This window comes from Hylobates moloch, unplaced genomic scaffold (genome assembly GCF_009828535.3).
Source record: "Hylobates moloch isolate HMO894 unplaced genomic scaffold, HMol_V3 SCAFFOLD_24, whole genome shotgun sequence".
NCBI lineage: Eukaryota > Metazoa > Chordata > Mammalia > Primates > Hylobatidae > Hylobates > Hylobates moloch.
This window is the reverse complement of record NW_026652299.1, coordinates 8090114-8117669: the sequence shown is the minus strand read 5'-3', so window position 1 is coordinate 8117669 and position 27556 is coordinate 8090114. Positions and strand designations below refer to the sequence as shown.

At 40.1% G+C, this 27556-nt stretch overlaps 1 protein-coding gene across 2 annotated transcripts in view; it reads left to right on the top strand.

The window, feature by feature from the left end:
* Positions 1-27556, top strand: part of ARHGAP15 (Rho GTPase activating protein 15) — a 645466-nt gene that overhangs the window by 574381 nt on the left and 43529 nt on the right. For both annotated transcript variants that reach the window (XM_032145612.2, XM_058434361.1), the window contains one exon: positions 5948-6053. In XM_032145612.2, coding sequence (XP_032001503.1) covers positions 5948-6053 — 106 coding nt within the window. The remainder of the gene's footprint in view (positions 1-5947; positions 6054-27556) is intronic.

Genomic DNA, 27556 nt, shown 5'->3' with positions numbered 1-27556 from the left:
AATTCTAACCCAGTCTTTTCCAGATGCCTGAGAAGTGGTATGTCACTGGATATACCGATTTTCTTATTTATAATGTGAGTTTGAAGCATGTGTATGTTTGTGAGATTTGAATTTGCCCCCAGAGCTACTCTTCTTAAAGCAACTATGAGTTATTCAAAGACATTTATCAAGCAATTGTTGTCATCCCTGGGATGACTCCTCAATGGGCAACTCAAGTTTTGGCATTAAAAAGTGTATCCTCAGAGGTTTATATGCAGTTGTAAGGCATGCTGAAACAAATAAAATGATCTCTGGAGATACTCCTTCCTCCTGTAAGCAAGCACAGTCTCTAACTAAATTCGGAAATGGCCACAGTACAAAAAGTATAAATTGAATAGAAACTAGAGAACTGCTATTCTTCCAAATATAGCTCTGACATGCAGGGACTACCATGTTTTTCATACAGGGTGCATTAGACATTTCAGAATAACTTTCAGAAGCAGAACAGCTGTGGTACTACTGACCTCTTTAAAACAAAGGAATACGGTTGTCCTTTAAGAATTGTAGACAAATGAGATGAATAGTACTCCCTATACATTGATTACTGGGATAATCTGGTTTTTTCTTCCTCTGAGTGAACCTATATAACAAAGCAGAATTTATTTTTAAATATGATTTAACATGACGCTATAAGAACAATAAAGGCATGGATAAGGACAGAAAAGTGTCCAGCGACATCGGATCCAAGGTTCTTCACTGTACAGAACTTTTTCCATCATCATATACAGCTTTATCTTATCTCTTTTCTAAAAGGTATTGGGTTGTAAATGTGCTTTAGTAACAACATTTCATGCAGATGAATGCAGGTGTAACTATCATAAACCATATTTTGAAAAATGTGCCCTCAAAACTATAAAGCCGCATTCTTATCATAACATTAAAGGCTATTTCACATCACGTAGGTGTTACTTCTCTGAACAGCGTGGAATTGTTTTTGAAGCTTGTTTACAACAGTTAGCTTGATGTAGTTTGAGAAGATGGGGGCAGGTTGGTGAGGAACGGGTATTAGTAAGAAACGGTTGAGTATCACTTTTGGATGGAAAAAACGAAGCACTACAAAAAGTTGTGTGTGCAATTGTGGGTTCACAGCTTAGAGATTGAAGAGGCTATTCGGATATGGGTGGAGAACTAAAATGGAGGTATTACATGGAATAGATGCAAAAATAAATCATAATAGAATGAGGGCAGGAGTAAGTGCAAATGAAAGAGGGAAAGAATTATGGAGTTCATTACCTCTGGAAAGATTTTATATAAGTCTCTTCACATACAGTTTGCCTAAGAGATTCTCTAATTCTCCAAGTACAAAAAGTTCCTTCCTCCTCCCACCAGTCATAATGTAAAAAGTTAGTGATATCTCAAAGTCTCCTCAGAACCTTCAGCGCTTCATAATGAGAAAAGCATATGCTGAAGGAGAAATATTAATAGAAAATGCTGTCTTTCAGATGCTCACTGAATCAATTGAAGACAGTTGACACATCTTTAGTAAGCTGTGTATGAATCTTAGCTCATTAACCACTCCTGTATTATGTATGCTGATTCCAATTCCTAATATGACACATCAATAAACCAGATCTGAAAAGGTGTCATTTCGATTTTAATGTATCCAATTGTATTTTTAAATGTTCCTCCACTTGAAGTGTTTGTGTTATTTCCTGATTTTACAAGCTATGGAAGAGTGGGTGTGGTATTGATTTGAATGAAAAAAAAAAAAAACAAAAAAAAACCACTGCTTTACTATAACCTTTTCAGAAGATTTTGTTCTGATTATGTTGTAAGAAAAATATATTGTTCCTCCCTAATATTTCAGCTCTCTCTAAGCCATGGTACACTTCCCCCTTTAGCACTGAAGTATAACTTGGCCACAAATATGCATGCACCAATATCCAATTGTCTGATTCCCCAAGAATGTGTGAAAGCGGAAAAAGAGAGAAAAAATATTTCTATAAAATATTCTTCACGTAGAACGTTTCTTATAGGCAAACTTGGAAACCACATGTACTTTTCATAAGGATACTTATACATAACTGACCTGCTCACCAATCAGACCATCAATTTCTCAGCCTATCACAAAGTATTTAGGTTGTTGTGTAATGTTGGTCTACCATAGCAATTGTATTTTCACCAACTGGCACCAACTCAATTCAAGAATTAGCAACTACATTTTGAATGTCCCTGCAACCAAATAGTATGCTAACTGCTGGAATTAAAAGGTGAACAAGACCCAGTGGCTTGGGCCTCAAAAGAGGTGAGAGGGGTGCAGGGGAAGGTGAACATTTATAGAGTACTTTCCTTTACTTGTAATTGTGCTTGGTGCATTACATACTATCTTGTTTATTCAACAAAACTACACTTTTAGATCTTATTCAAAGAGAGTAAGAAACTTCTCCAAGACCACACGGCTAATAAAAAGCCATTACAGAATTCAAACCAAGGTCCCCATATTCCAGTTCATGGTCACAACTTTCATTAGTTCACTCACTAATTCCTTTTTCATTCATTTAACCCACCAATTGCCTAGCTTTAAAGGAAAATTCCCTATTTAATAGGGGAATTTGACAAGCATTCAAGCAGTAGAAATACCATGTGAAACGTGGTGTAAGTAGAATATTCTAAATGCAACGGAACACAGGAAAGTGAGAGCTGACTCTAAGAAAGCTCATAATTATTTTACCTGTTGGCTTAACAGACTTGATTATGTCTTAATTCCTGCCCAAACACCATGAAAGTGTCCCTGCAAATCAGCTCTTTCTAAGTAAGCAATGGCCAATCTTTTCTAACCCCACCCTGACTGGGTCATGTTCCCTAAGAGTAAAGTTTGCTGGTTGGAACCAACAAGACTACTCCCCACTTCCTGCCTGTCAAGCTTAATTTGTAGCTGCTACTTCTGTAGCCCTCAATGTCAACTGGTCCTTTTTTTGGAGACTCTGGCATTAACTTGATTATTACTATCGTCAGAGATTTCAGTGAAATTAGAAAGGTCTCTTCTCCTCCTCTCTCCTCTCCTCCCCTTCCCAGTATCATACTGATTGCTTGCACCTAGTAGTTCACCAGATCCTCAGGTAAACTGCACTACTGGAATCATGCCAAACTGTACAGTATGTATCCACCTCTTGAATGAATATATATATATACACGTGTGTGTGTGTGTGTGTGTGTATACACACGCATATATACACACAATTATGGTTGTGTGGTATTAGCTTCAAATGGTTAGATGGAAAGCATTCAAGCATCCCTAATAGCTCTGACCTGGGCATACTATGCCAATTTCACTCTCATCTTTATTAACTTGTACTTTTTTTCTGGTTTATGATATTTCATAGGCTCCAATTGGTCTTGTGAAGCATCACATTTTCTTACCATCATTAAGCTCCAAGAGGGCTTTTTACTATTTGGCAGAAAAGATGAGGTCTGGTATAGGCTATGATGTTGCAACTTTCTTTTTTTCTCTTTCTCGCTTCCCCTTTGTTTCTTTTGTTTGCAGTTGTCCAAGCCATATTATGTTGGAACTCTTCTAAGAATAACTGCAATTTTGAAAGCTTTGACTGTGGGAGGCATTATTTATAGGCCTTTGTGGTTTTAGGAGGAAAAAGAAAAGCTTCCAAGCAGAGTTCTACTAGGAAGACTGCCCCCATCCCACTTTAGCCAAATACCATCTTCTGCAGGATATTTCCCTATAATTCCTTATAAAAAAAAATCTTTTGCGACAACATATTAAAGAAACTGCCGGTTTCTAAACTAACTCTTTCTTGTCCTACTGTCATAAAGTTTATATATCTATTGAATTGGACTTTTGTAAGTACATCTTATTATTAAGAACTATATTTGGCCTTTGTATCAGAGATCCATCCTCAAAGGCTTCAGTACACAAGGGCTTATTTTCTTATGTCAAGGAAACCCAGTGGGCCAGGCGTGGTGGCTTATGCCTGTAATCCCAGCACGTAAGGAGGCCAAGGCAGAATGATTGCTTGAGCCCTGGAGTTAAAGACCTGCTTGGGCACCATAAGGATACCCTTTCTCTACAAAAAGTAAAATGAGCTGGGCATGGTGGCATGCACCCATGGTCCTAGCTACTCAGGAGGCTGAGGCAGGAGGATAACTTGAGCCCAGGAGTTAAGACTGCAGGGAGCCATGTTCACACCACTGCACTCCAGGCTGCACAGTAGAGCAAGATCCTGTCTCAAAAAATACAAAACAAACCCAGAGGCAGACAGTGCAGGACTGGTATGTCTGCTCCACAGATTCGAGAAAGCTCTTTTTACCTGTGTATTTCACTCCACAGAGTTTCAGCTCTCCAGATTAGCTCAGAGTACATAGTACTCCATCTACATTCAAAGAAACAGAAAGGAGGAAAGGTACAAAGGCTAAAGGCTAAATCAGCTCATACATGCTCTCCCAGAAGGCCTGACCAACACTGTGACTTCAGTCTCATTGGCCAGACTTGGTCCCATGGCCACTCCAGCTCCAAGGCAGCTGGGTCTATTACCATCCTCTCAACAGATTGTGGGATTGTCTTGCTAAGGAAGAAGAGAATGGTTATTGGGTGGATGTTTGCCTTACATACTAGTCTTTTTTATATCTTATTTTCCAGCTGTGGCCTGTTTAGAATCATCAAGAGCCCTGTGTTAGAAGTTAAAGTATAGAAAGGAAAGTGCATGAGGTGTTTAAGTTCAATAAATAATTATACCTCTAGATGGTAAGGCCGTGGTTAAAACTATGGAAAGATGAATTCCCTAGTGTACTAAGTAAATCAATTTTTACTTTTCCATCTATAAACAAAACAAAATGAGAGAAATCAATCTATGTGGTACGCGGTTTTGAACAACTTCCTATTTTATAAAATGTGTATGACCAGGCAATATGCTATTTCGATTTTTTTTCCTGTTTTACACTCTCTTATTTTAAAGCAAAGACAAAATATGTAAGGGAAAAAGGATAACATGGAAATAATTTTTAAAACAATGTTGCCCTTCTACAAAATCAAGCAACAATAGAATATTTGTAATCAAATCACACTATATTGTCCTTGTTTAGTTTCCCATTGCTGCTTAACACTCACACAAACTTAAAACACAAACTTATTCTCTTACAGTCCTGGAGGGTGCAAGTCTGAAATCAGTTTCAGACTGAAACTGAAGAGGTTGGTAGGCCTGCAGTACCCCTAGAGGCTCTGTCTCCTTGCCTTTCCCAGCTTTTGGAGACGTTCGCAATTCCTCAGAAAGCAGCCCCTCATCGCATACCCTTTCTTTTCTGCTCCCATTGTCACATGAGAAGTCATATCACCTTTTCTCTCTGACTCTCATTCTCCTGTTTCTCCTTAATAAGGATCTTTGTGATTCCACTGGGCCCATTCAGATAATCCAGAAAAATCTCCCCATCTCAAAATCTCTAACTGATCATATCTGCAAAGTCCCTCTTGCCATGTGAGGTAACATAGTCACACATTCCAGGCATTCAGACACGGACATCTTTGGAAGGTCCTTATTCACCCTACCACACCTTGTAAAACAGGACATTTAAGAAAACCAAATGTTAAGATCAGGAAGACAATGTCAAAGTCACATCGTTGTTGCTTTCATGTTAAGATTATCTCACAGTACAGCCATTCCATCGACATTCAAAGAAGCAGAAAGGAGAAAAGGTCCAAAGGCTAAAAGCTAATCAGTTCACACACAGCCTCCCAGAAGGCCTGCCACTGTCAAATTCAGAGTCAAAATAAAAAGAAACTCCTTAATATCCAGGTCGAGTCCACCTATTCCCTTCAGCTACTGACTAGGACTCTTAGTTGCTAGTCTCAGTCCGAAATTTTCTCAAGAAAATTTTCTCACGTGCCTGTACCTATGAAATCTTGTTTTTTCCCTAACCTTACTTTTTAATTTTTTTTTTTTTTTTTTTTTTTTTTTTTCAGAAAAGCAAGACAACAACACAAGAATTGAAGCTGTAAAGTCTCTTGTACAAAAACTCCCTCCACCAAATCGTGACACCATGAAAGTCCTCTTTGGACATCTAACTAAGTAAGTTGTAAGGATTTCTGGATGTGTCATTTTATAGTCATTTCCTAAATGGGCAATATTGAATTTCACATCTCTAAGGCAAGAGTTTCCAAATGCGTACATCTCGTATTTTCCCTTGTAGCTGACCTAGGTCTTTCTGCAGAAGCTGGAGAATGTGTTAGGGATAGGAAGGACAATCTACAAAAGGGACTTCTGAAATAACTTAATTTTCAAGGCCTTTTCAACAAGTACATGTTTGCTGATTGCTTGTCAGAACCATCGCCCGGACCCTGGGACGGGTCATCTTGACTTTGTTATCTAACATAATAGAAAGAACATGAAATGATTCAGACATGGATTCAAAACTCAGCCCCACCAGGTACCACGTGCTAGGGCCACAAATAAGTTATTGAAACCCTCTGCAACCAATTCCCTCATCTGTAAAATATTGGCTCAGATTGATAAAGTGCTATCCATGTAAATAGCTAAGAGAAGAGTCTTCCAGGGGGAAAAAAAAAAAAAAAAAAAAAAAAAAAAGGCAAATGTAAAGCCCTAGAAGCCCCTAAGAGCTGGAAGTATTTGGAAAGCAGAAATTAAACCCGAAGTGCTAGGGCCTATTGTGGAGGCAAGATGGGATCAGGAGCTGAAGTCCCAAACATCACACTAGCATCAGATCACATAGGTTCTTGTGGTCCACAGTGAGAGATTTGGATTCCATTCTAAATTCGAGGAAGAACCACTGAAGAATGCTACAATTGAGGGAGTGTAAAAGATTGATCTGGCTGCTAAGTGGAAAATGCATTGCAAAGATGAAGAGAGGAAGACCTAATGGCAGACAACCACAGTAGTCCAGGCAGGAGATATTGGTGGCTTGAGTGGAGCCCTCAGAGAGAAACGGGTAGAGATATTGTGGAGATGGATCAGGCTGGACTTGCTGCTGGTTGGGATACCATGGGGAAAGGAAAGGAGAAATCAAGTGTGCAACTTTTGGGTTTCAACTTGGGCAAGTGAAGAAACGATAGTGTAGCCGAGACGGTTAAAACTGCAGAGAGGAACAAGTTGAGTAGGAAAAGCAGGTTTGAGAGCTCTATTTTGGACATGCTAAGTCTGAAATGACTGTTACTCATTTGCCTTCTGTTAACACCTTCTTCAGATAAGGCAGAGTGCAACGCAAGTGATGAGGTTTTAGCTTTCATGATATATGCATACTAATATTGAAGCCTGACAGAGGTTCAAATAGATTGAGCAGTTTTGCTTTTGTGAGATTAAATCTCCTTAAACACCTCAATCACTCATAATTTGGGATGAGTCATTCCTACAGATTGTTCAACTAATCCATTACATGATTTTTCATTGTGAATGTAATACATGCAATTGCACCCCCCAAAATTAAGCAACAGTGATGCATTTGCATTTAAAAACTGAAATCTGCCTACCACTCTTAGCCTGCTGAACAGAAGTAACTAACATTTTCGTATGTGTCTTTCCTGACCTGTTCTTAAACATATGCAAACATATGTGTGTATGGTTGCTTCTAATGTTAAAGTACATCATATTGCACATATTATACAACTATTTTGCAACTCATATACAGACTTCTATTTCATTAAACAGACTTATCTTATTCTTTCTAATGATGTCAATAGTATTTCATGGTATACAGAGTCCATAACTTGCTAAACCAGTTCATTGCGTTAGAGAACATGTTTTAATCTGACTCATCATATCATTTTCTGTCTTATTTTACTCTCAAAGGGGAACTTTATCTTAAAGTTCAGAAAATCTCTTACTATTAGAGTGTTCCTTCTTGTCACTCCCACATACTGGCTACGGTGAGAAATCCAGTGTGGTTTAGTGAAAGGATCTTCGGCTTTAAAGAAATACAAAGAGAGACCTAGAGTCAAATCCTTGCTCTATACTTTACTCCCATTATGATCTCAGGCAAGTAAAATCAGATTAAATACTATCAACCATATCTAGTGGTTATGAGAATTAAATGAGATAATGCATATAAAATGCCTGGCACAAGGTAAGCATTCCTCAAATGTTAATTCTTTTCCCTTGGGATCCAGACACACCATGAAAGCGGTTTCAAGTTACAAGTAAATACTGGAGTGCTTATCTCAGTAACTTTAACTGGACAAAGTCATAAAACAAATGGAAAAGTATACCCTTTAATGCTATGCAATACCTTGTCTTAAAGTTCTTGAGAAATATCCATTACTCTGTCCCAATTATTCCCTTTTTTTTCAACTGAAGGAACAGCTATAAAATAAAGAAACTAAGAGTCAGCTAAATCCTCCCTCAAATAAAATAAATAAAACACACAGAAGAGAATCTATCTAGTTAAAAACCTTCAAAGGATGACGATCGTCCATGTCCAGGCCACATAATCCCAGTTTTAACAATTAATGCCTGATGCCGTTTTTTTACAACCAAGTTAATTTCCTAATCTTGTTAGAACTTTCATTTAGTTCAATAGAGATGGAAATGGATGTTTTAAATTAAGATTTAAGATCAGATTATTATATCACTTCACAGTATTCACATTTTAAGATTGATGATTATACATGGGAAGAAGTGTTGTTTGCTAGCCACCAACTTTTCTTGGGTGGTATGACTATATTTCACCCTGTACCAATTTATAAACTGGGTTTAATTATGCACGAGTGTGTGCACACAATTATATCTTGTTAAGCATTTTTTTGCTAAGTTTTTGATAAACAGCCAATCGTGGCATGTCATCAAAGCCTGAGAAGACTAAATAAGAAGATTGTTTAACAGGAATTTAAATATATTCGTGTTTGAAAGAATCATTAGAATGTTTTCCTTAGTCTTGATGCATTTGGTAGTTCTTCAGAAAATCTATCGTCAACCCTTGTATGTAGTGTTTATTCCAAATTGTTGGAAATATATATATTTTGAAGTTTGTTTAGTGAGGATCAAGGAATGTAATGAAGTGCCAAAAATTCCACTTGACCTACGTACTCTACAGTCAACAGAAAAGCACTCCATTTTTGCAGAGCTCTGAGTTAAATGCACTCCTCAAAGCAGATCAGCTATCAACTGGGAAAGCTTAATGCAGCACAGTTGGACTAGAAGGTAGATGCAAATCCTATCCACAAAAGCCAGAATTTTTAAAGGACTGTGATTATATTAAGCATAAGGTTGCACAATGGCTGCACAGGCTGGCTAGTCTCAGAGTCCAGAGTCTTCATTCTTAATCAAACTCAAGGTCAAGTTCTATACATCTGCTATCATAGCTTAAGACCAGGAATTCGGAATAAGCTATCATCTCAAGATCCCATCAGCCAGAAACCTTTATTAATAGCCATTTTCACAAATTGACATTACAGTGATAGGCCCTGGAAGGTCCTCTGGTACCTTCTGAATCATCATATAAATGGCAAAACTGTCTCTATGAAATACAAGTGTCAAATGCATTTTCCTATAGCCTGCTTCTTTGGAAAGGCAGAAAGGCACAGAGGCAGAGTGAAGATGAAGTTAATGGGAAGGAGGACCTAGCAAGATGGTTTACTTGCTGATGGGTAGTAGCTGGTGGTTGAGAGCCAGTAAAGGGGTTAAATAATAACTAGGGAATCGTTAACCTTTTATGAACCAGAAAATTGCATGATGTGCTCAGTGTTAATGTAAGAGTCATCTGACAGCGGAGTATAGGATGAAAGAGGTAGAAAGAGGAGAGAACCCAGGAGGTCCCAGGGGAGTTGTAATTGGATTGGAGTGATGGATGTCAAAAGGCAAGAAATGGCCCAAATCTTGAGATTTTTCAAAGGAAAAGTCCACACAGTTTTCATTTGTCTCCCATATCCAGTCAGCCATAGAGATACATCTGAGATTTCAATGATAAGTACTTATGAAAATAGCCCCCCTGATAGCATTATTTTTAAAAGCAAAATGAGATATTGTTTAGAAGGGTGCTCTTTTCTCTGTTTTCCAAAAACAGACATGGGAAAGAAGATGACAGGGTTATAGAAAACTGATGAAATAGGGTGAATCCGATTTTTAGCGGTGTGTATTAATCAAGCCCTCTATATGCTGCTGGTTGGGATGGACAGCCAACATATCGGAAAACCCGTATGTGCAATATATCTCGAGAATGCAGACTTTTCAAAGTTTCATACCTCTAAAACCAGTCACATAGAGGAGAAAAGTTTATGCAGATAAAATTGTCCATGGTAGCGCTGTTTGCAACAGTGAACATTTGGAAACGATGTAAGTGTTCAGTGATGGGAGGGTTATGTAGAACAGGATACATCATATTGCCTTAGTAAAGTGTAGTTCATGGTTTTTCTTTTCTTTCTGCTTCAACTTGGAGAAATGCTGTGTTAAATGTTAAAGAAAATCAGAGATACAGTCTTTTGCATACTCAAAGAGAGCATAATTAGAAATATGGGGGAAAAAGTTGTGAATGTAGAAAAGACTATAAAAATATTTACTAAAATGTTAATATTTCTTTATTTGAGTGGTTGGATTGTGAGAGTTTTGTTCCTGTGTTTCTTTCCCCCCCCCCCCCCCCCCCATAATGGTATAGGAGGAGACATTGAGGTTAAGGGAACAAAGAAACCAGGCTTTGGAGTTAGGCTGACCTGAGTGCAAGTCTTGGCTCCGCCACTTACTGGAGGTATAATCTTGGCCAATTCATTCAACTCTAAGCTTCCATTTTGTCATCTGTCAAAGGGAGATTATAATAGAACTTATTTCTGTAGTGAGAAGTATATGAATAATGCTTTTGAAGAGTCTTGCGTAGTACTTAGCACATAAGTACTAAATAAACATTTTACATCAATGTATTATTTTTACATGTATTATATTACATGTATTATTATTACAGTATTTTATAATGAGGGAAATATAAAATAATTATTAGTGAAATATATGTAGCAAGAATTACCAAGGCAGTGCAGGCTAAATTACTGCTAAATTTCATGATTTCCAGAAAATTCTTTATCCCATCTCAGGATCTTTTTCCAGAACTTGAGTTTCCTTACTGTCCTGACTCAGCCAGTTTCCCAGAGTCCCAGTGAGACTATTTCACATGTTTGACAAGCTACATCACACCCCCATTCTCATACCCAATCCCCACTCTTTTCTGTCTCAGACTCCCTGTCAGCCTGGCTGGCATATTGTCCCCTGGTCTTGGTTCCAACTCTTTTCACCCTCCAAGTGATAGTTTGCTAATGTGATCATCTAGTCTGCCTGCCTTTGGGGCAGGCATAAGGAAATTGGAAATAGGCACAGGTCTCCCTATGCCTCTTATGAAGAGCCTCTTCTGTTAGAAGAGTCTCCCTAGGAGACTTCTAGTTCTCTTGCTTTGTTGTATAACTTCTCAGAGTAATTTTCATGATCAGAATTTCCTGCCAAGACAAACAAAACACCAGCTTTATGAAAGCCTGGTAAGTAAGAGATTTTGAAGCCAGCAGGGCCATACTCTGTGTCCCAGTCCCCAATATAAACACTCCTAGAATCTTCTCAACTACATATCCACCTAGAATCTTCTCAACTACATATTCACCTGGAATCTTCTCAACTGCATCTCCACCTAGGCCTGGTGCTGCCCTTTGGAAGTACTAGAACTTTTGTCGTCATGACTATTAGTATATTCTAGATATTGCTGAAGTCTTTTTCCATATTTTCATTTTCATGATAAAAATAATACATAATTATGGAAAATTTAGAAAATAAATAAATAAAGTCTTTCCACAGAGCTAAATTTAATGAGTTAGCCAGATTTCCTTTGTGGCATGCATTTTTCAAGCCAAAACAACCTCAAATTTGTGAGGGGGGTGGGGGTAAGGACTCACTCAAAAGAACTTTTATGTACACATTATGCATGCACACATTACTCAGAGAAAATAAAAATGTCTTAGAAATGGGCGACTTTTAATAATGTCTTAGGAAGTAATGTTATTTGTTGATTTTTAAAAATAGCTTTGGAAGAATATATTTGCTGCAGATTTTAGGTGCAAATAAACATTATTATAGGAGACTCGCACTTTGTAAAATAGGTTGAAAGGAAAGTTAAAATCTTCCCCTTTGCATTGACTCTAAGAAAGTTGTCCAGCTGTTCATAGAATTCCAAGGTGAAAAAATGATACGGCTGGATAGACAAATCTCATGGACAAATGCCCATTGAATGCCTCGTTGAAAGTAGAAACTGTTGAGCTGGGGCTATTTTGTGAAAGTAAACCGATATTTAAAGCTTCTCTGTGGTCTTCATGGATATTAAATAAAATATTCTACAAAAGCATGTCAGAGGCAACTTAAATGATAATGACCCAGAAATATAAGGGTTGTATCAGAAAACAATGGAGACAAAATAATTCGTCCACCCTGTCTTTAAAAAGGCACTGTAGGTATTTCTGATGTTTTGATGGGGAGACATTAGATATAGTTAAAGAATGGACTTCAAAGCCCACAGCCATCACCCTTCTCTCTGGTCGTCGGGGGCCATGCTGGTGACGCTCTCTGCCTCCCATTCAGGCCTCTGAATGCTCAGCTCTGCTGTGCTTTTGAGCACGGTATGTTTTTCTGTGCTGTCTTCTGGCACTCCATTCTTTTTCTGTACACTTTGGTCTTTCACCCAACCACAATACCTGATATCCAAAGACTTGCAGACATGGGTATTTTTACTGGAAAATGAGGAACCTGTGCAATTTATTATTTTCTTTTACTCTCTCTTTTTTTTTTTTTTCTCTTTTCCTGTGGGACAGGGGTTGTGAGTTGTTTGAAATAAGCCAGGAGTTTCCTAGCTCCTTTGCTTTTGTATTTGAAATGGCACCCTAATCACTTTGAAGAGCTAATGTACTTCCTATGGGCCTGAAATTTCTCAACTGGACTCCCATGGCAGAATTTGGCCTGGTAGTTAAGAAAATTAATTACTCTGATCGCGAAGGTGAAGCAATAGTTCCCAACTCCCCATAGTAATCATTAAAATGTCATCTACTTAGGAGACATCTTGGCATGGGATTTATAAGGTTTGTGAGCTGAGGACTAAGGTTCAGTGATCCTTCCAGCAGTGCCTCCTCGTTCTAGAGGAAGGCTGTGGGAGATAAGGTTTTAAGACAGGAGTGAAATTATTACTTTAGATCTTCAGATTTAACATTTGAATGGTAACATTCACCACTGAAAAACAGGAAACAACAAAACCTAAAGTTGCTACCATCCCGTCTATCGTTGTTGTCTCTATTGTTAAGTGATGGCCAACTGTATGAGGGTATTTCCCTCATGAGAGGTCAAATTTTTAAGTTGCCCTACCCTTCTCTACTATGAATCTTGGCCTTTAACCTAATGGAAATAATTTGGAATCAGAAGACATAGTCTCAGGTCCCAGCCTCAGCCCTTAGAAACTGTACAACATTGAGAAAATCTTTCAAAGTCTGTAACCGTCCCTTTTGTTCAGGTGTGAATTAAGTCAAATAACTTCATATTTGTGAAAATGTTTGGTAACTGTAAAATTCTACCTACAAATTCCTTCAGGAAGTCTCAAATGAGTGCCTGCTATATTCCAGGCCTGAACAAAATCAGGGGTTGGAAAAGTGTGGCCCACAGGCCGCACTCAGCCTGCCTCCTCTTTTTGTCAATAAAGTTTTATTGAAACACACATCTATTCGTTTATGTTTTGCCTATGGCTGCTTTCATGCTACAATGGCAACAGGTCACAATAAGTCACAGCAAGGTACACAAGGCCAAAAATATTTACCATCTATCTGACCCTTCACAGAAAAAAATTGCTGACCCTTCAACTCAATGTTAAAGGCATAAAGAGGATTCCTATTCCTACCCTCACATATCTTATCATCTCCTGAGGCAGATAAATTAGTAAACAATTATAATAAATATGATGCAATATCTAAAATGCTAGGAGAATTCTAGGCAGCAGCTGAAATTTAGCTTAGAAAAATCAAAGGATGACCCCCAGAGGACATGAAACAAGCTATCTTTAAGGATGTTGGCTTGGCAGACAACAGACCTACTATAGGGAGAGAGAATACTCTGTACAAGAACATGGAAGAGAACTGCAATGTGGTAAAGAAATGGCGAGTCCTCTGGAAGGATTAGAGAATTAGGAATTATAAAGGGAATAAACAGTGGCAGATTATGAGCCTCTAACGTTGCAAACAAGTTAAATGGTGAAGAATACCATACAATCTGATAAGGAGCTTGAAATTCTTTCCGTAGGCTAAACACTGTCGCTCACTCATTTAATCCTAGCACTTTCAGCAGTTGAGGAGGAAGGATCGCTTGAGCTCAGGAATTCCAGATCAGCCTGGGCAACATAGTGAGAACTCGTCTCTACAAAACATTAAAAAATTAGCCAGACATCGTGGCATGCATCTGTAGTCCCAGCTACTCAAGTGGCTGAGACAGGAAGATCACTTGAGCCTAGGAGGTCGGAGGCTACAGTGACCTATGATTTTGCCAATGCACTCTAGGCAACAAAGCAAGATCATGTCAAAAAAACAAAAAACAAAAAAAAAAAACCTGTAGACATTAGGAAAATCACTGAAGGATCTGAAGTGGAGAGGTAAGGTAATGAAATTTGTGTTCATAAAGACCACAGTTTTTGTAAGAGTGAAGGACAACTTGTAGAAGGGCAACACCAGAAGTAGGGAAAACAGTAAAGATGCTGGTATAGTAGTCCAAGCTAGAGATCCCCAGCTAAGGGAGTGCTAGGGAGAATGGGGGAAAGTGATGGATACAAGAGGCATTGAAGTGGTAGATGCAACAGAACATGCGCACCAAGTACATGCGAGAGGTTAGGAAGACGAAGGATTCCAGGATGGCACCCAGATTTTGAATTAGCCAAATGGTGATATCCTTAACTTACATTTCATATAGGAAAAGCACCAAATTGGAGGCATGAAAAAAGCAGAAATTTTGTTAACATAGTGTGACTTGCTCATTGTTATATTCTATTAGCAAAATCCAGTCAAGGATAAGACATATATGTTGGGAATGCAAGAAAGGTGACTGAGATCTAGGGACAAATTTTGGAGTGTTGGTTTAAAGATGGCAATGGGGTAAGGTCATGAATGCCTCCAAGGGATCATGTGAACCCCGAAGAGAGTCAAGGACAGATTCCTAGAGACTTCTAACATCGAATGGGTGGTCAGAGAAAGAGATACCAGAAAAGGAGTCTGAGAATGGCACGCACGTTGATAGAAAAAACATTTGGCAAGAGCTAAGGTATTATATTTTGTGATGAAAACTACTCATTACACAAGGAACACCTAGAATAACCTCAGCTTAATAGGACATTGGGCAGAATTTATAACAATGACCAGCTACTGTTCTTACCTTCACCCTTCAGCTTTTAAAAAAAGACACAGGAATAAATATAATCTAGCAGGAAAAAAATGATATTCTATAGCATAGCCAGGTCCTGAAAATATAAAGAACTAACCTGGCCTCTTCTGCTCTTAGAGCATTGGCTCCAGAAGGGCAGAAATTTATGTCATTTTGATTCCTGCTATATCCCCTAGTACTGTGTCCTACATAGATACTCAATAATTTTTGTTGAACAAATGGAATCACATTACTTCATTGAACAAGATGATAATCTAATAGCCAGTGAGTGGTTCCAGGTAACATCAACTTCGTAAGCCTAGTGTATTAGTCCATTTTCATGCTTCTGATAAAGACATACCCAAGACTGGGAAGAAAAAGAGGTTTAATTGGACTTACAGTTCCACGTGGCTGGGGAGACCTCAGAATCATGGCGGGAGGCAAAAGACACTTCTTATATGGTGGCAGCAACAGAAAATGAAGAAGAAGCAAAAATGGAAACCCCTGACAAACCTATCAGATCTCATGAGACTTATTCACTTATTCTTGTGATAACAAGAATAGCACGGGAATGACCAGCCCCCATGATCCAATTACCTCCCACTGGGTCCCTCCCATAGCACGTGGAAATTCTCAGAGATACAATTCAAGTTGAGTTTTGGGTGAGAACACAGCCAAACATATCATTCCACCCCTCACCCTCCAAATCTCATGTCCTCACATATCAAAACCAATCATGCCTTCCCAACAGTCCCCCAAAGTCTTAACTCATTCCAGCATTAACCCAAAAGTCCACAGTCCAAAGTCTCATCTGAGACAAGGCACGTCACTTCTGCCTATGAGCCTGTAAAATCAAAAGCAAGCTAATTACTTCCTAGATACAAAGAGGGTACAGGTATTGAATAAATAGAGCCATTCCAAGTGGGAGAAATGAGCCAAAACAAAGGGATTACAGGCCCCCATGCAAGTCCAAAATCCAGCAGGGCAGTCAAATTTTAAAGCTCCAAAATGATCTCCTTTGACTCACATTCAGGTCATGCTGATACAAGAGGTGGGTTCCCATGGTCTTAGGCAGCTCTGCCCCTGTGGCTTTGCAGGGTACAGCCTCCCTCCTGGCTGCTTTCACAGGCTGGCATCGAGTGTCTGCCGCTTTTCTAGACAGATAGTGTAAGCTGTTGGTGGATCTACCATTCTGGGGTCTGCAGGGTGATGGCCCTCTTTTCTCATAGCTCCACTAGACAGTGCCCCAGAAGGGACTCTGTGTGGGGACTCCGACCCCACATTTCCCTTCCGTAATGCCCTAGCAGAAGTTCTCCATGAGGACCCTGCCCCTGCAGCAAACTTTTGCCTAGGCATCCGGGTGTTTCTATACATCTTAAATCTAGGCAGAGGTTCCCAAACCTCAATTCATGACTTCTGTGCACCCACAGGCTCAACACCACATGGAAGCTGCCAAGGCTTGGGGCTTCCACCCTCTGAAGCCACAGCCCAAACTCTATGTTGGCCCCTTTCAGCCACGGCTGGAGTGGCTGGGACGCAGGGTACCACATCCCTAGGCAGCACACAGCACAGGGACCCTGGGCCAAGCCCATAAAACCACTTTTTCCTCCTGGGCCTCTGGGCCTGTGATGGGAAGGGCTGCCATGAAGGTCTCTGACCTGGCTTGGAGACATTTTTCCCATGGTCTTGGGGATTAACATTAAACTCCTTGCTACTTATGCAAATTTCTGCAGCTGGCTTGAATTTCTCCCCAGAAAATGGGTTTTTCTTTTCTACTCATTATCAGGCTGCAAATTTTCTGAACTTTTATGCTCTGTTTCCCTTTTAAAACAGAATGCTTTTAACAGCACCTAAGTCACCTTTCGAACGCTTTGCTGCTTAAGAATTTCTTCCACCAGATACCCTAAATCATCTCTCTCAAGTTTTAAAGTTTCACAGATTTCTAGGGCAGGGGCAGAATGCCACCAGTCTCTTTGCTAAAACATAACGAGAGTCACCTTTGCTCCAGTTCCCAAGTTCCTCATCTCCATCTGAGACCACCTCAGCCTGTACCTTATTGTTCATATCACGATCAGCATTTTTCTCGAAGCCATTCAGTAAGTCTTTAGGAGGTTCCAAACTTTCCCACATTTTCCTGTCTTCTTCTGAGCCCTCCAGACTGCTCCAACCTCTGCCTATTACCCAGTTCCAAAGCCACGTCCACATTTTTGGATATCTTTTCAGCAATGCCCCACTCTACTAGTACCAATTTACTGTATCAGTCCATTTTCAAGCTGCTGATAAAGACATACTCAAGACTGGGAAGAAAAAGAGGTTTAATTGGACTTACAGTTCCACATGGCTGGGGAGGCCTCAGAATAATGGCAGGAGGTAAAAGGCACTTCTTACATTGTGGAGGCAAGAGAAAATGAGAAAGATGCAAACACAGAAACCCCTGATCAACCCATCAGATCTTGTGAGACTTATTCACTATCAGGAGAATAGCATGGGAAAGACCGGCCCCCATGATTCAATTACCTCCCCCTGGGTCCCTCCCACAAGACATGGGAATTCTGGGAGATACAATTAAAGTTGAGATTTGGGTGGGAACACAGCAAAACCATATCACCTGCAATCTTAGAAACTTGATATTTTCAGACTAGTACTAGGGACTATTCCATCTTAAGGGTATTGGTAAGCAAGTTCTTCCTCTCAAGTTTATCTCCCCTCACCTGATATTTTTCTTTTCATCCTGACGAAGAAACAAGCACAGCTCTTCTGATTATAAAAATAATAATATTTTTAATGGGGTTGTTTTTCTTGTAAATTCATTTAAGTACCTTATAGATGCTGGATATTAGACCTTTGTCAGATGCAGAGATTGCAAAAACTTTCTCCCATTCTGTAGGTTTTCTGTTCACCCTGATGATAGATTATTTTGCTTGTGCAAAAGTTCTTTAGTTCAATCAGATCCAATTTATCAAATTTTTGCTTTTGTTGCCATTGCTTTTGTCATCTTTGTCATGAAATCTTTGCCCGTGCCTATGTTCTGAATGGTATTGCCTAAATTTTATTCTGTGGTTTTTATAGTGTGGGGTTTGACATTTAAGTCTTTAATCCATCTTGAGTTTATTTTTAAATATGGTATAAGGAAGGGGTCCAGTTTCAATTTTCTGCATATGGCTAGCTAGCACTATTTATTAAATAGGGAATCCTTTCAACACTCACTGGGGCCTGTTGGAAGGTGGTCGGTGGGGGTGAGAGGGTGGATGGGAGGAAGGAGAGCAACAGGAAGAATAGCTAATGGCTGTTGGGCTTAATACGTAGGTGATAGGATGATCGGTGCAGCAAACCACCATGGCGCACGTTTAACTATGTAACAAACCTGCACATCCTGCATAGTTACTCCTGAACTTGAAGGCTGGAAAAAAGAGATACTGTTAATATTAAGACTGCATGTTAAAAGGGAGCAAGCACTACAATGAATGAGTTCTAAAAGAGGCTGGCCACACCAAGGGAGACTCAGTCAGGGAATCTGTGACCACTCATCAGTGATGGGTGGAGCCTATTAGATCAATTACTGCAATACATAGTAAGATTGCCAGTTCTTCTGGTTTCTTGATTATCTGGGATTAGTAGCAGATCTTGAAATACAAAAATTTATTTTTACATCTTCTGTCATAATTCTCACTACTAAATAACTTCTACCACTTCTACCTCCTATCAGGTCAACCCCAACTTCCTCATCCATCATTTGAGATCCAATACTGCCATACTACCTTGAATTATTTAGCATCAGCTGAAGAAAAAAAAAATCACCTTGATTTAAAAAGCTTGCCTTCTGCTTTAAAGTATATAAAGAAATTTGGTTCCCTTGTTTTATGGAGCAAACTTCAAAGTGGAAGGGAGAAAAAAATCAAGCAGACCTCAAGTCACCTGATTTCCAGTCCACTAAACCACACTCTGCTTTCTTGCCAATACCAATACTCGATTGTGTTTCCAGGGAAGAAGGAATGGTAAAACAAAGAGTGAGAAAGCTGAGCCAACTGTGATAGAGGCACAGGCCAATCCCTCAGACTCCCTTTTTCTAATTGAACACCAGATATAATCCCAGCCCTTTAAATAAAATTACCTAATTAATCCTAATTAATTAGTGAGCCCTTATATTTATAGAAGGGGTTTCCTTAGTGTCTGTCTTCTCACCCTCCCCACTTTCCTGCCTCTACTACATTTCTTTCTATCTAAAAAGAAAAGTTTCATTTTTAGGGGTTCTTTTTAAAAACAATTTCCATGTCAACATTTATTAATGCTTGTGTGTGTGTGTGTGTGTGTGTGTGTGTGTGTGTGTGTGTGTGCATGCCTGCATATATACACTTAGAGCACATTTTTTTAGAAGGCAGTAACGGTGCTGCCTTTTATCACCTTCTTTCTCCTCTTTAAATGGAAAGCACTGAACCCAGATGCCCAACCACGGAAGATATTCTTCCAGAAGCAGCATCTGGCTTCCTGGCAAACCCTTCAGGCAAGTTGTTTGGGGAGCATTGCTGTTGTCTCTCGGTCTGTCACGTGTATCGGATACCGTGCCCTCTCTGGCTGGCATGTCCTGGTAGCTGCCAATTCCTTTCGGTTCACCTTTAATTCTGAGAAACTAGTTTCCTCATTTTCATTTCTTACTGGACTTATTTTTCTCCCCACTGCCCATAAGAATTCCAGGACAAACCTAAGTCCTCACTGCTTTCTGCCTGTCAAGCTCCTTTCCAGACCTCTGTCTTTTAAACCCAAGTGAAAACCTCAGCCGTTTACGCCTACATTAAAATAGGTTATTTTAAATAATATTTCTTAGCCACTTCTTGTCAGCAAAGCTCCTTGTAAACTGTGGAGTTGTTCCCTGAAAAGAAAAACAAAACATTCCGTCCGAGTCATTTATTCTGGTCTGTACACAAGACATGAAAGTGTTCTTGACATTTGTGTATTATTTAGTTAAATCATATTGGCTCCCTACATCCTTGTCACACCATGAACAAAAGAGCATCACGGGGCTGGGAAAGAGGAGACCACGCTGCAGTTAGTCAAGGCTGTGCAGCCTTTACACATAGCACCCGCTCCGGGAAACTGCATTTCTTAAAGTGGCTTCCTTTTTTTTCTTTTTTTTACCTGTTAATATATATTTTTTAATTGTGAAGGATCTTCTGGGGTTTTTTATGGATAATTGTTAAGAACACAGAGTCCGATGGTAGCCCACGCAACAGGAAGCAGTGACAAGGTGCTGACAAGTCCGGCAGCAGTACCCAGAATGCAGAGGAGAAAGCAGAAATTAGAGCTGCAGGGTGACATCCAGGAATACTTAACACAGGGTATCTGCAAATTTTCATGTCGTTGGGTTTTTTTTTTTTTTTCCTCATGCAAGAAACAAAGTACATATTATATATGAGATTTCAGTTCTCAAGACTGTAAAGCCTAGGCTGAGAAAAGGCTGGAGTTGAGCAATGGACAGGAGGAAATCTCAGCCATAAATAATATTTTGTCTGTAGCTAGTAGCAGACTCAACCCACACTTGACTTTGAAGCAGTATATAACTAAAACCCTGGGCTTCACTTGAATGAGAGTCCCTAGGGGGCAAAGAAAGGAGGTTAGGGGCTGTCTTGGTCAGGCCATTGGGAAAAATCCTTTTTGGAAGTAGCTACAAAACAGTAGAGCTCAAATTTAAGGTTAGCATTTTTGAGCCTATTATGTTTCTGCCTCAGTGACATTTTTTGGTCTATAATTTTTCCCCAGCTCCATTCATTAATATGTAAAAAGAAAGTTTAAAAATACACGCCGAACTCACAAGCTTTACATTACATTATTGCCCTTGGTATAGAGGTTCCTGTATCTGATTTCTGGTCGTTTCTTCTCCTCTTCTATATCCTACCCACGTTCTTTTTAACGGAACTGTTTCCTCATACATTTTTCCCCTGTTCTCTACCTTTCCTCCCAATACTCATCATCCTCTGCAGATTCTTCGTCTTGTCTGTACTCTGAAAACTCACTTCACCTTCAAAACATTGTTGCCTACATCATCTGTCCACCCATTTATTCATGAAACAAACACAGGTTGAGTACTTACTGTGTGGTAGATGCTGAGCTGGAAATGAGGACACTTTTACCAGGAAAGCAATAAAGCTCTAGGACCTGGAAGCTTCCCTTCCCGTGTCTGGGAGTGTTCACATCCCTCAATCTCATTCTTAATCCCCATTTTCTGGCTCTATATCCCTCCTCTTCTAACAGGAATTTGTAAACCAGCCTATTTTTAACAGGCATTAAGTCAGTCCTTCCATTGGACCAAGTAAACCCCTTCTCTTCTTTCTCATTTCAAAGAGACAAGTAGAACGCATTGGGACAGAACCACTGTAAGGAGTGGGCAAGACATAAGTTGGTTCTCTGGCACTGAAAACACCTCTTTTCCTGCTCTCCAGGAACTGATGGTCAATAGACACCTCTTCATAGTCTTCCCTATATCAATCTTTGCACACTCATTTCTTTACTTCATTTATTGATTTTCATTTATCTCCCATAGAGTTTGCGATACGAAAAGATAAATCACTCCAAAGGAACTTTTGTCTAATTAATCTGTGTATCGGTTGTTGGGCATTAAAACAGATTAAATTTGCTTACATAGTGAAAAGGCATGTAAAGTGATATGTTACCTAAATCAGAATTTTCTTCCATTTGGACACTTGATAGCAATCGTTTCACATCTCAGAAAGATTCCATTCTCAAACACATCTCTTCTTTGATAACAGCACAACTCTGCCCTCGCAACTCTGCCCTCTTAGCTTCCTGCTCACCATCCTTTCCGCTTTTCTTTCATTTCCAACTGCCATTCCAGAGCCACGTACTTCCCCTGCTGCTAACTTTTAAGTCAACAGAAAGGAATTCCATTCTCTCTCCTGGTGCCACATTTCCTATTTAGGGCCAAATATTCCCCACAGAGATATTGAGGCATTTTACCGCTAGTTTACATGTCCCACTATATTCTTCTAACTAGTGGGAAAAAAGAAATAAATGCATGCCCTGCTCTCTCTGACCTCATCTTCCTTTCATATCACATTTAAAATAACCAATTCCTGGAGTGGCAAGCTCTTCAAGCAATTCATACTTCCCTGGCAATCACAGAAATGGACCCTTCATCTTGGCAGAGGAAGGCCTATTTCTTCCACCTGTTGTCACATTCTTTTTATTCTCTGCGTGGGTTTCCCACACATACACCCTGTAATAGGTTAGATAAGGTTAGAAGCAGGTGGCTACATAGAGAATCAAAAGAAATGTTCATTGTCATGTACTAGGAATTTCTGATCCCAACGCACTTTTTTTTTTTTCCAGTAAATGGTAATATATAGAAAATTGGCCTGCAGTTGTATGTAGGATTGTGGATACTGGGGAGAGAGGGGGGCGGGGAAGATGATGACCAGAGAGAGTGTTTTGTTCATCAGGAACGCAGCTACCTGAAAAACACCAGCTAATTAGCAGTCTGTAGCCACACAACACAGCAGTTTAGTATAAGAAGTGAACAATACTTTACCTAATTGAAACTACAGAGCAGACTTAGGTAGGCTGCATGCAATTACACCGATTGGAAGTCAGCCAGGATGCCGAGGTTAACAATCCCTTCACTCACAAAAAGCACCACGGGAACTTTAATGACCACAAGTGGTAAGGGCCGCTATCCTGCATCCCAATGAAAGGCCTCACCTCTCACAACCCAGACTCCATCAGAAGAGCCTAATGGCGTCAACTAATTGCTAGAAAAAAAGACTGCCCTCTATCGACGCAGATGCACCTGTGCTGTGTGACTCATTCACCAAGCACAGGAAACACTTTGAAGTACTAGGGCGAAGGGGGATTCGAATGAATGAGGGCATCGAGGGGGTCAAGTGGTGGACAATGGGAACTGTGAAGTCTCCTCTGCCTGCCGGTCCTATGGCCAGCACTTCTGCTGCACGAGCTTCCCTAAAAGAGGCACAGGACTTTCCAAACTTCAGTGTGCTCACAAACCAAATCACCTAGCAATCTTGTTAAAAAATGCAGATTCTGGACCGAGCACGGTGGCTCACGCCTGTAATCCCAGCACTTTGGGAGGCCTAGGCGGGCGGATCACAAGGTTAGAAGATCAAGACCATCCTGGCTAACATGGTGAAACCCCGTCTCTACTAAAAATACAAAAAATTAGCCGGGCGTGGTGGCGGGCACCTGTAGTCCCAGCTACTCAGGAAGCTGAGGCAGGAGAATGGCGTGAACCTGGGAGGTGGAGCTTGCAGTGAGCCGAGAGCCACTGCACTCCAGCCTGGGCGACAGAGCAAGACTCTGTCTCAAAAAAAAAAAAAAAAAAAAAAAAAAAAATACAGATTCTGATTCAAGAAGTCTGGGATGGGGCCTGATATTCTGTACCGATAACAAGCTCCCAGGTGCCGCTGCTGCTGCCGGTCTGCGGACCACACTTTCAGAACAGGATCTAAAGACAAGAAACAGGAGGAGGAAAGAAGTTCTCTGTGGCCAAGAAATCAAAGTCTGGGCTAAAAGAAAGAGGACTTTAACACGGGGTTTGATGCCCAGAATTATCAGGTTTGCATCATTTGTCCTAGGAACTAAATGAAGCAGAAACATGGAGTGTCCAAAATAATAATCCAATCCAAAACCCACTCTCAGAATGGCTTTTTCCATGGGGAGAAGAAAGGGTAAAGAACATGGTCTCCGAATGTACTTCATAAATGAGCTGCCTACTCTGCAAAGTGTCCAGCTGTAGTGCTGTGGCAGGGGGATACTAGCAGTGGTCTGTCAGGACCTGCAAGAGCCAAAAGTGTCTGATTCTCAAGATGAATCAAGAGAAGACAAGATGGCAGAATTTAGATTGTCAAAGCTTAACCTATGAATAAGGATGGGAGTAATAATTTTCCTTCAAATGTTTGCAAAATAAAATCAAAGTTGCTGAAAAACATGAACCTTTTTAAACTTTTTTTTTTTTTTTTTTTGGAGACGGAGTCTCGCTCTGTCACCCAGGCTGGAGTGCAGTGGCACAATCTTGGCTCACTGCAACCTTCACGGGTTCAAGCAATTCTCCTGCCTCAGCCTCCCAAGTAGCTGGGACTACAGGCGCCCGCCACCACGCCCAGCTAATTTTTTGTATTTCAGTAGAGACAGGGTTTCACCATGTTGCCCAGGCTGTTCTTGAACTCCTGAACTCAGGCAATCCGCCCGCCTCGGCCTCACAAAGTGCTGGGATTACAGACTTAAACTTATATTATGCAAACATGGTTTACTGCTGTGCTACCTAGACTTCCATAATAAAGCCTCAATATAGCATTAAAAACTTAATTGTTGGTTAGATTAATTTGTATTCCTTAGTTATTTCCTAAATGCTTTTTATACTAATTTCTACATATTTTGTGACTTCTTAATGACAGAATTCACTTTAGATGCTTGAAAAGAAACACACACACACACACACACACACACACACACACGGCAAGACCCAATTAATCACTGGTGGGTGCAGTATGGTTTTCTACGTTTAGACATGCTGCAAACATGTTGTAAACTAGATAAGGCTGGAGTTTAAATATACATTTATCCTAATATATATCTCATCAGTAGAGCTGTAAAAAATGCCGTTACTTGCCAACAATATATAAATGTAAGATATCCTTCAAAATTTATCATTTGAAGTGTTCAGCCACCTGAAGCTAGCATGGCAAAGTACATATACAAGCAGCAGCACATAGGCACCAATGAATGAAGCGTGCCTATGGAGTGCCTGCTCTGTGATCCATACTATACTCAGGAAAGTGGGGAAGATAAAAGTATACAATCAGAAGTCTAAGGTTTTGCCTTTGCAGTGCTAACAATGTAACAGGAAGGGAACAAAGCACTTAAGAAAAAAACAGAACAGAGACTAATTAACTCTTAAACAGTATGTGCAGCCTGTAATTCAAATGGGGAGAAATGGGCTGAAAGAGTTGAGAAGTCTCCAGTGAAAGGTGGAGCTGGTGAGATTTGGGAAGCACAAGGAGGTTCCATGGAGTGGCTGGAGAAAAACCAAGAGGGAACCAGGATATGCAGCCTGTCCTGTGGCCAGAAGCAAAGGAGAAGGAGAGACCTGAATGCAGGGTGGGGCCAGGTTATGGGTGGGGCTGGCAGAAACATTTCTTGGAATCTGACATCTCAGGCTATAGGAAACCAAGGCAGGTTACTGAAAAGTTGAAAAATGTAATTCCTGCTTCTGTATTTAAGTACAGTCACATACCACATAATGACACATCCATCAATAATGGACCTTACATATGATGGTGGTCCCATGAGATTATGACAGTGAATTTTTGCTGTACCTTTTCTCTATTTCAATACAGAAATACCACTGTGTTAAAACTACCTGCAGTATTTAGTACAGTAACATGCTGTGCAGGTTTATAGCCTAGGAGCACTAGCCTATGTGTGTAGCAGGCTATACCATCTAGGCTTGTGTAAGTACACCCTATGATGTCCACATAACTGTGAAATTGCCTGATGATGCATTTATCAGAATGTATCCCCCTCGTTAAGTGACACACTGCATCTCAAACAACCTATCCATCAGTCCTATGTAAAATGGACTTAAGGACGGAGGGGCTGAAGCAGGAGGCTGGAGCAAAGCCGGAAAGCCAACAGTTCTCTTAACATGACTACGGAGCAATTGTTCTGGTGTTGGCTGTGGAGCTCAGTGGGAAGAGAGGAATTCCTAGAGCAGCTTTTGAAGTAGGTCAGGAGTATTTGCTGGTATTTTTGATATGAATCTCCACAAAGGACTGGAAAGAGTCTCAGACAGTGCCACAGGGTGCAATCTATAGATTAAAGAGAGCGGTGATGCCACTGATAAAACCAGGTCACCTGTGTACTCTTACTGAGCACCTACTGTATGCCAGGCACCGCTCTAGGAGCTTATCACACATCGGTCAACTTAACAAAAACCATCCTTGCCCTCATGCAGGTTAAAAGGGGAAGTCAGTTACAGCCTTTTGAGTAGGAATGACATGAACTGACTTCCGTTTTAAAGGATCACTGTGTTGATAATACATTCTAGGTGAACAAGAGTAGACACAGAGAAAAACGGTAAATTATCCAGTTGCCAATTTAATTAGAAAGCAGTATTTGTGGGTGGACAGTGCTACGTGCATTTGCCTCTGATAGGTTAAGAGAATCTAAAGACTGGGCTCCAGCCCCAGCTTGAGTGTGAGGTTCCACAGTGACTTCAGGCACGTCACTTCACGTCTCAGCCCCTGTTTTACCAACTTATCATAGAAATAATACCTAATTTATCCACCTTCGTGTGTGTGTGTATGTGTGTGATCTAATGACATAAAGAAAGTAAAAGCCAAGAGTACGTACTGTTGCTTCAAGTTTGCCACAATTGGAAACCCAAGCAGAGAAATTTGATCTTACATTAAATCCAGTAGCTGGAGTGGAGAGGGCACTGGATTCAGAAGCAGAAAACCCAAGTTTGCATCCTAGGTTTATGACTCTAACCATGTCACCTTGGATAACAGCTGCTCTGAGTGTCAGTTTCCTCTTCTGTTATAATGCCTATACCTCAAAGGACTTTTAGAAAATTCAGAGTTACATGTGAATGAAAGCCCACTATAAACTCTAAATCATCAAAGAGACAAAGTTGTTTCTTACCGCCCTGTCAGGCTCTGACTGAAACCATAGAGAGCTGTACTACTACACCTGGTGTAAAATTGTAATTAATCCTTCCTCATATATGGGTTAACTTTAATTCCTTCACGGCAGGAATCATTTTTTCCTGGACCTTGTAGTGTTCCATTGAAACGGTAGAGAGTCGAGCAATAGGAGGTATTTAACAAATCATTTTAGCAAGTGGGTAAGTGGAGGTGTGATATTAAAGGAGGAAATGTAGGTTTGGGAATTAGGTTTTTACAGGAATATTTCAAACCATGAAAGTGCATGCATTTACCAAGCACGTTCAGAGCCCCTGAAAAAAAGGATGGGGTTGAACACAACTTTGGGACAAGCATAGTAAGAATAACTAGCCAGCGAAGGAAAAAAATGTAGACAGTAAATTCACAATGATCAGCATTATCAGAGTCTGAAGAGCATCATCAAATAGTAATTCAATACACAACTTCTGCTCCAAAAGGATCAAAAAACATTTCAATTCGCCATTTCACAGAAATTTCGATCAGAAATGTCTAATAACCCCCCATCCACTT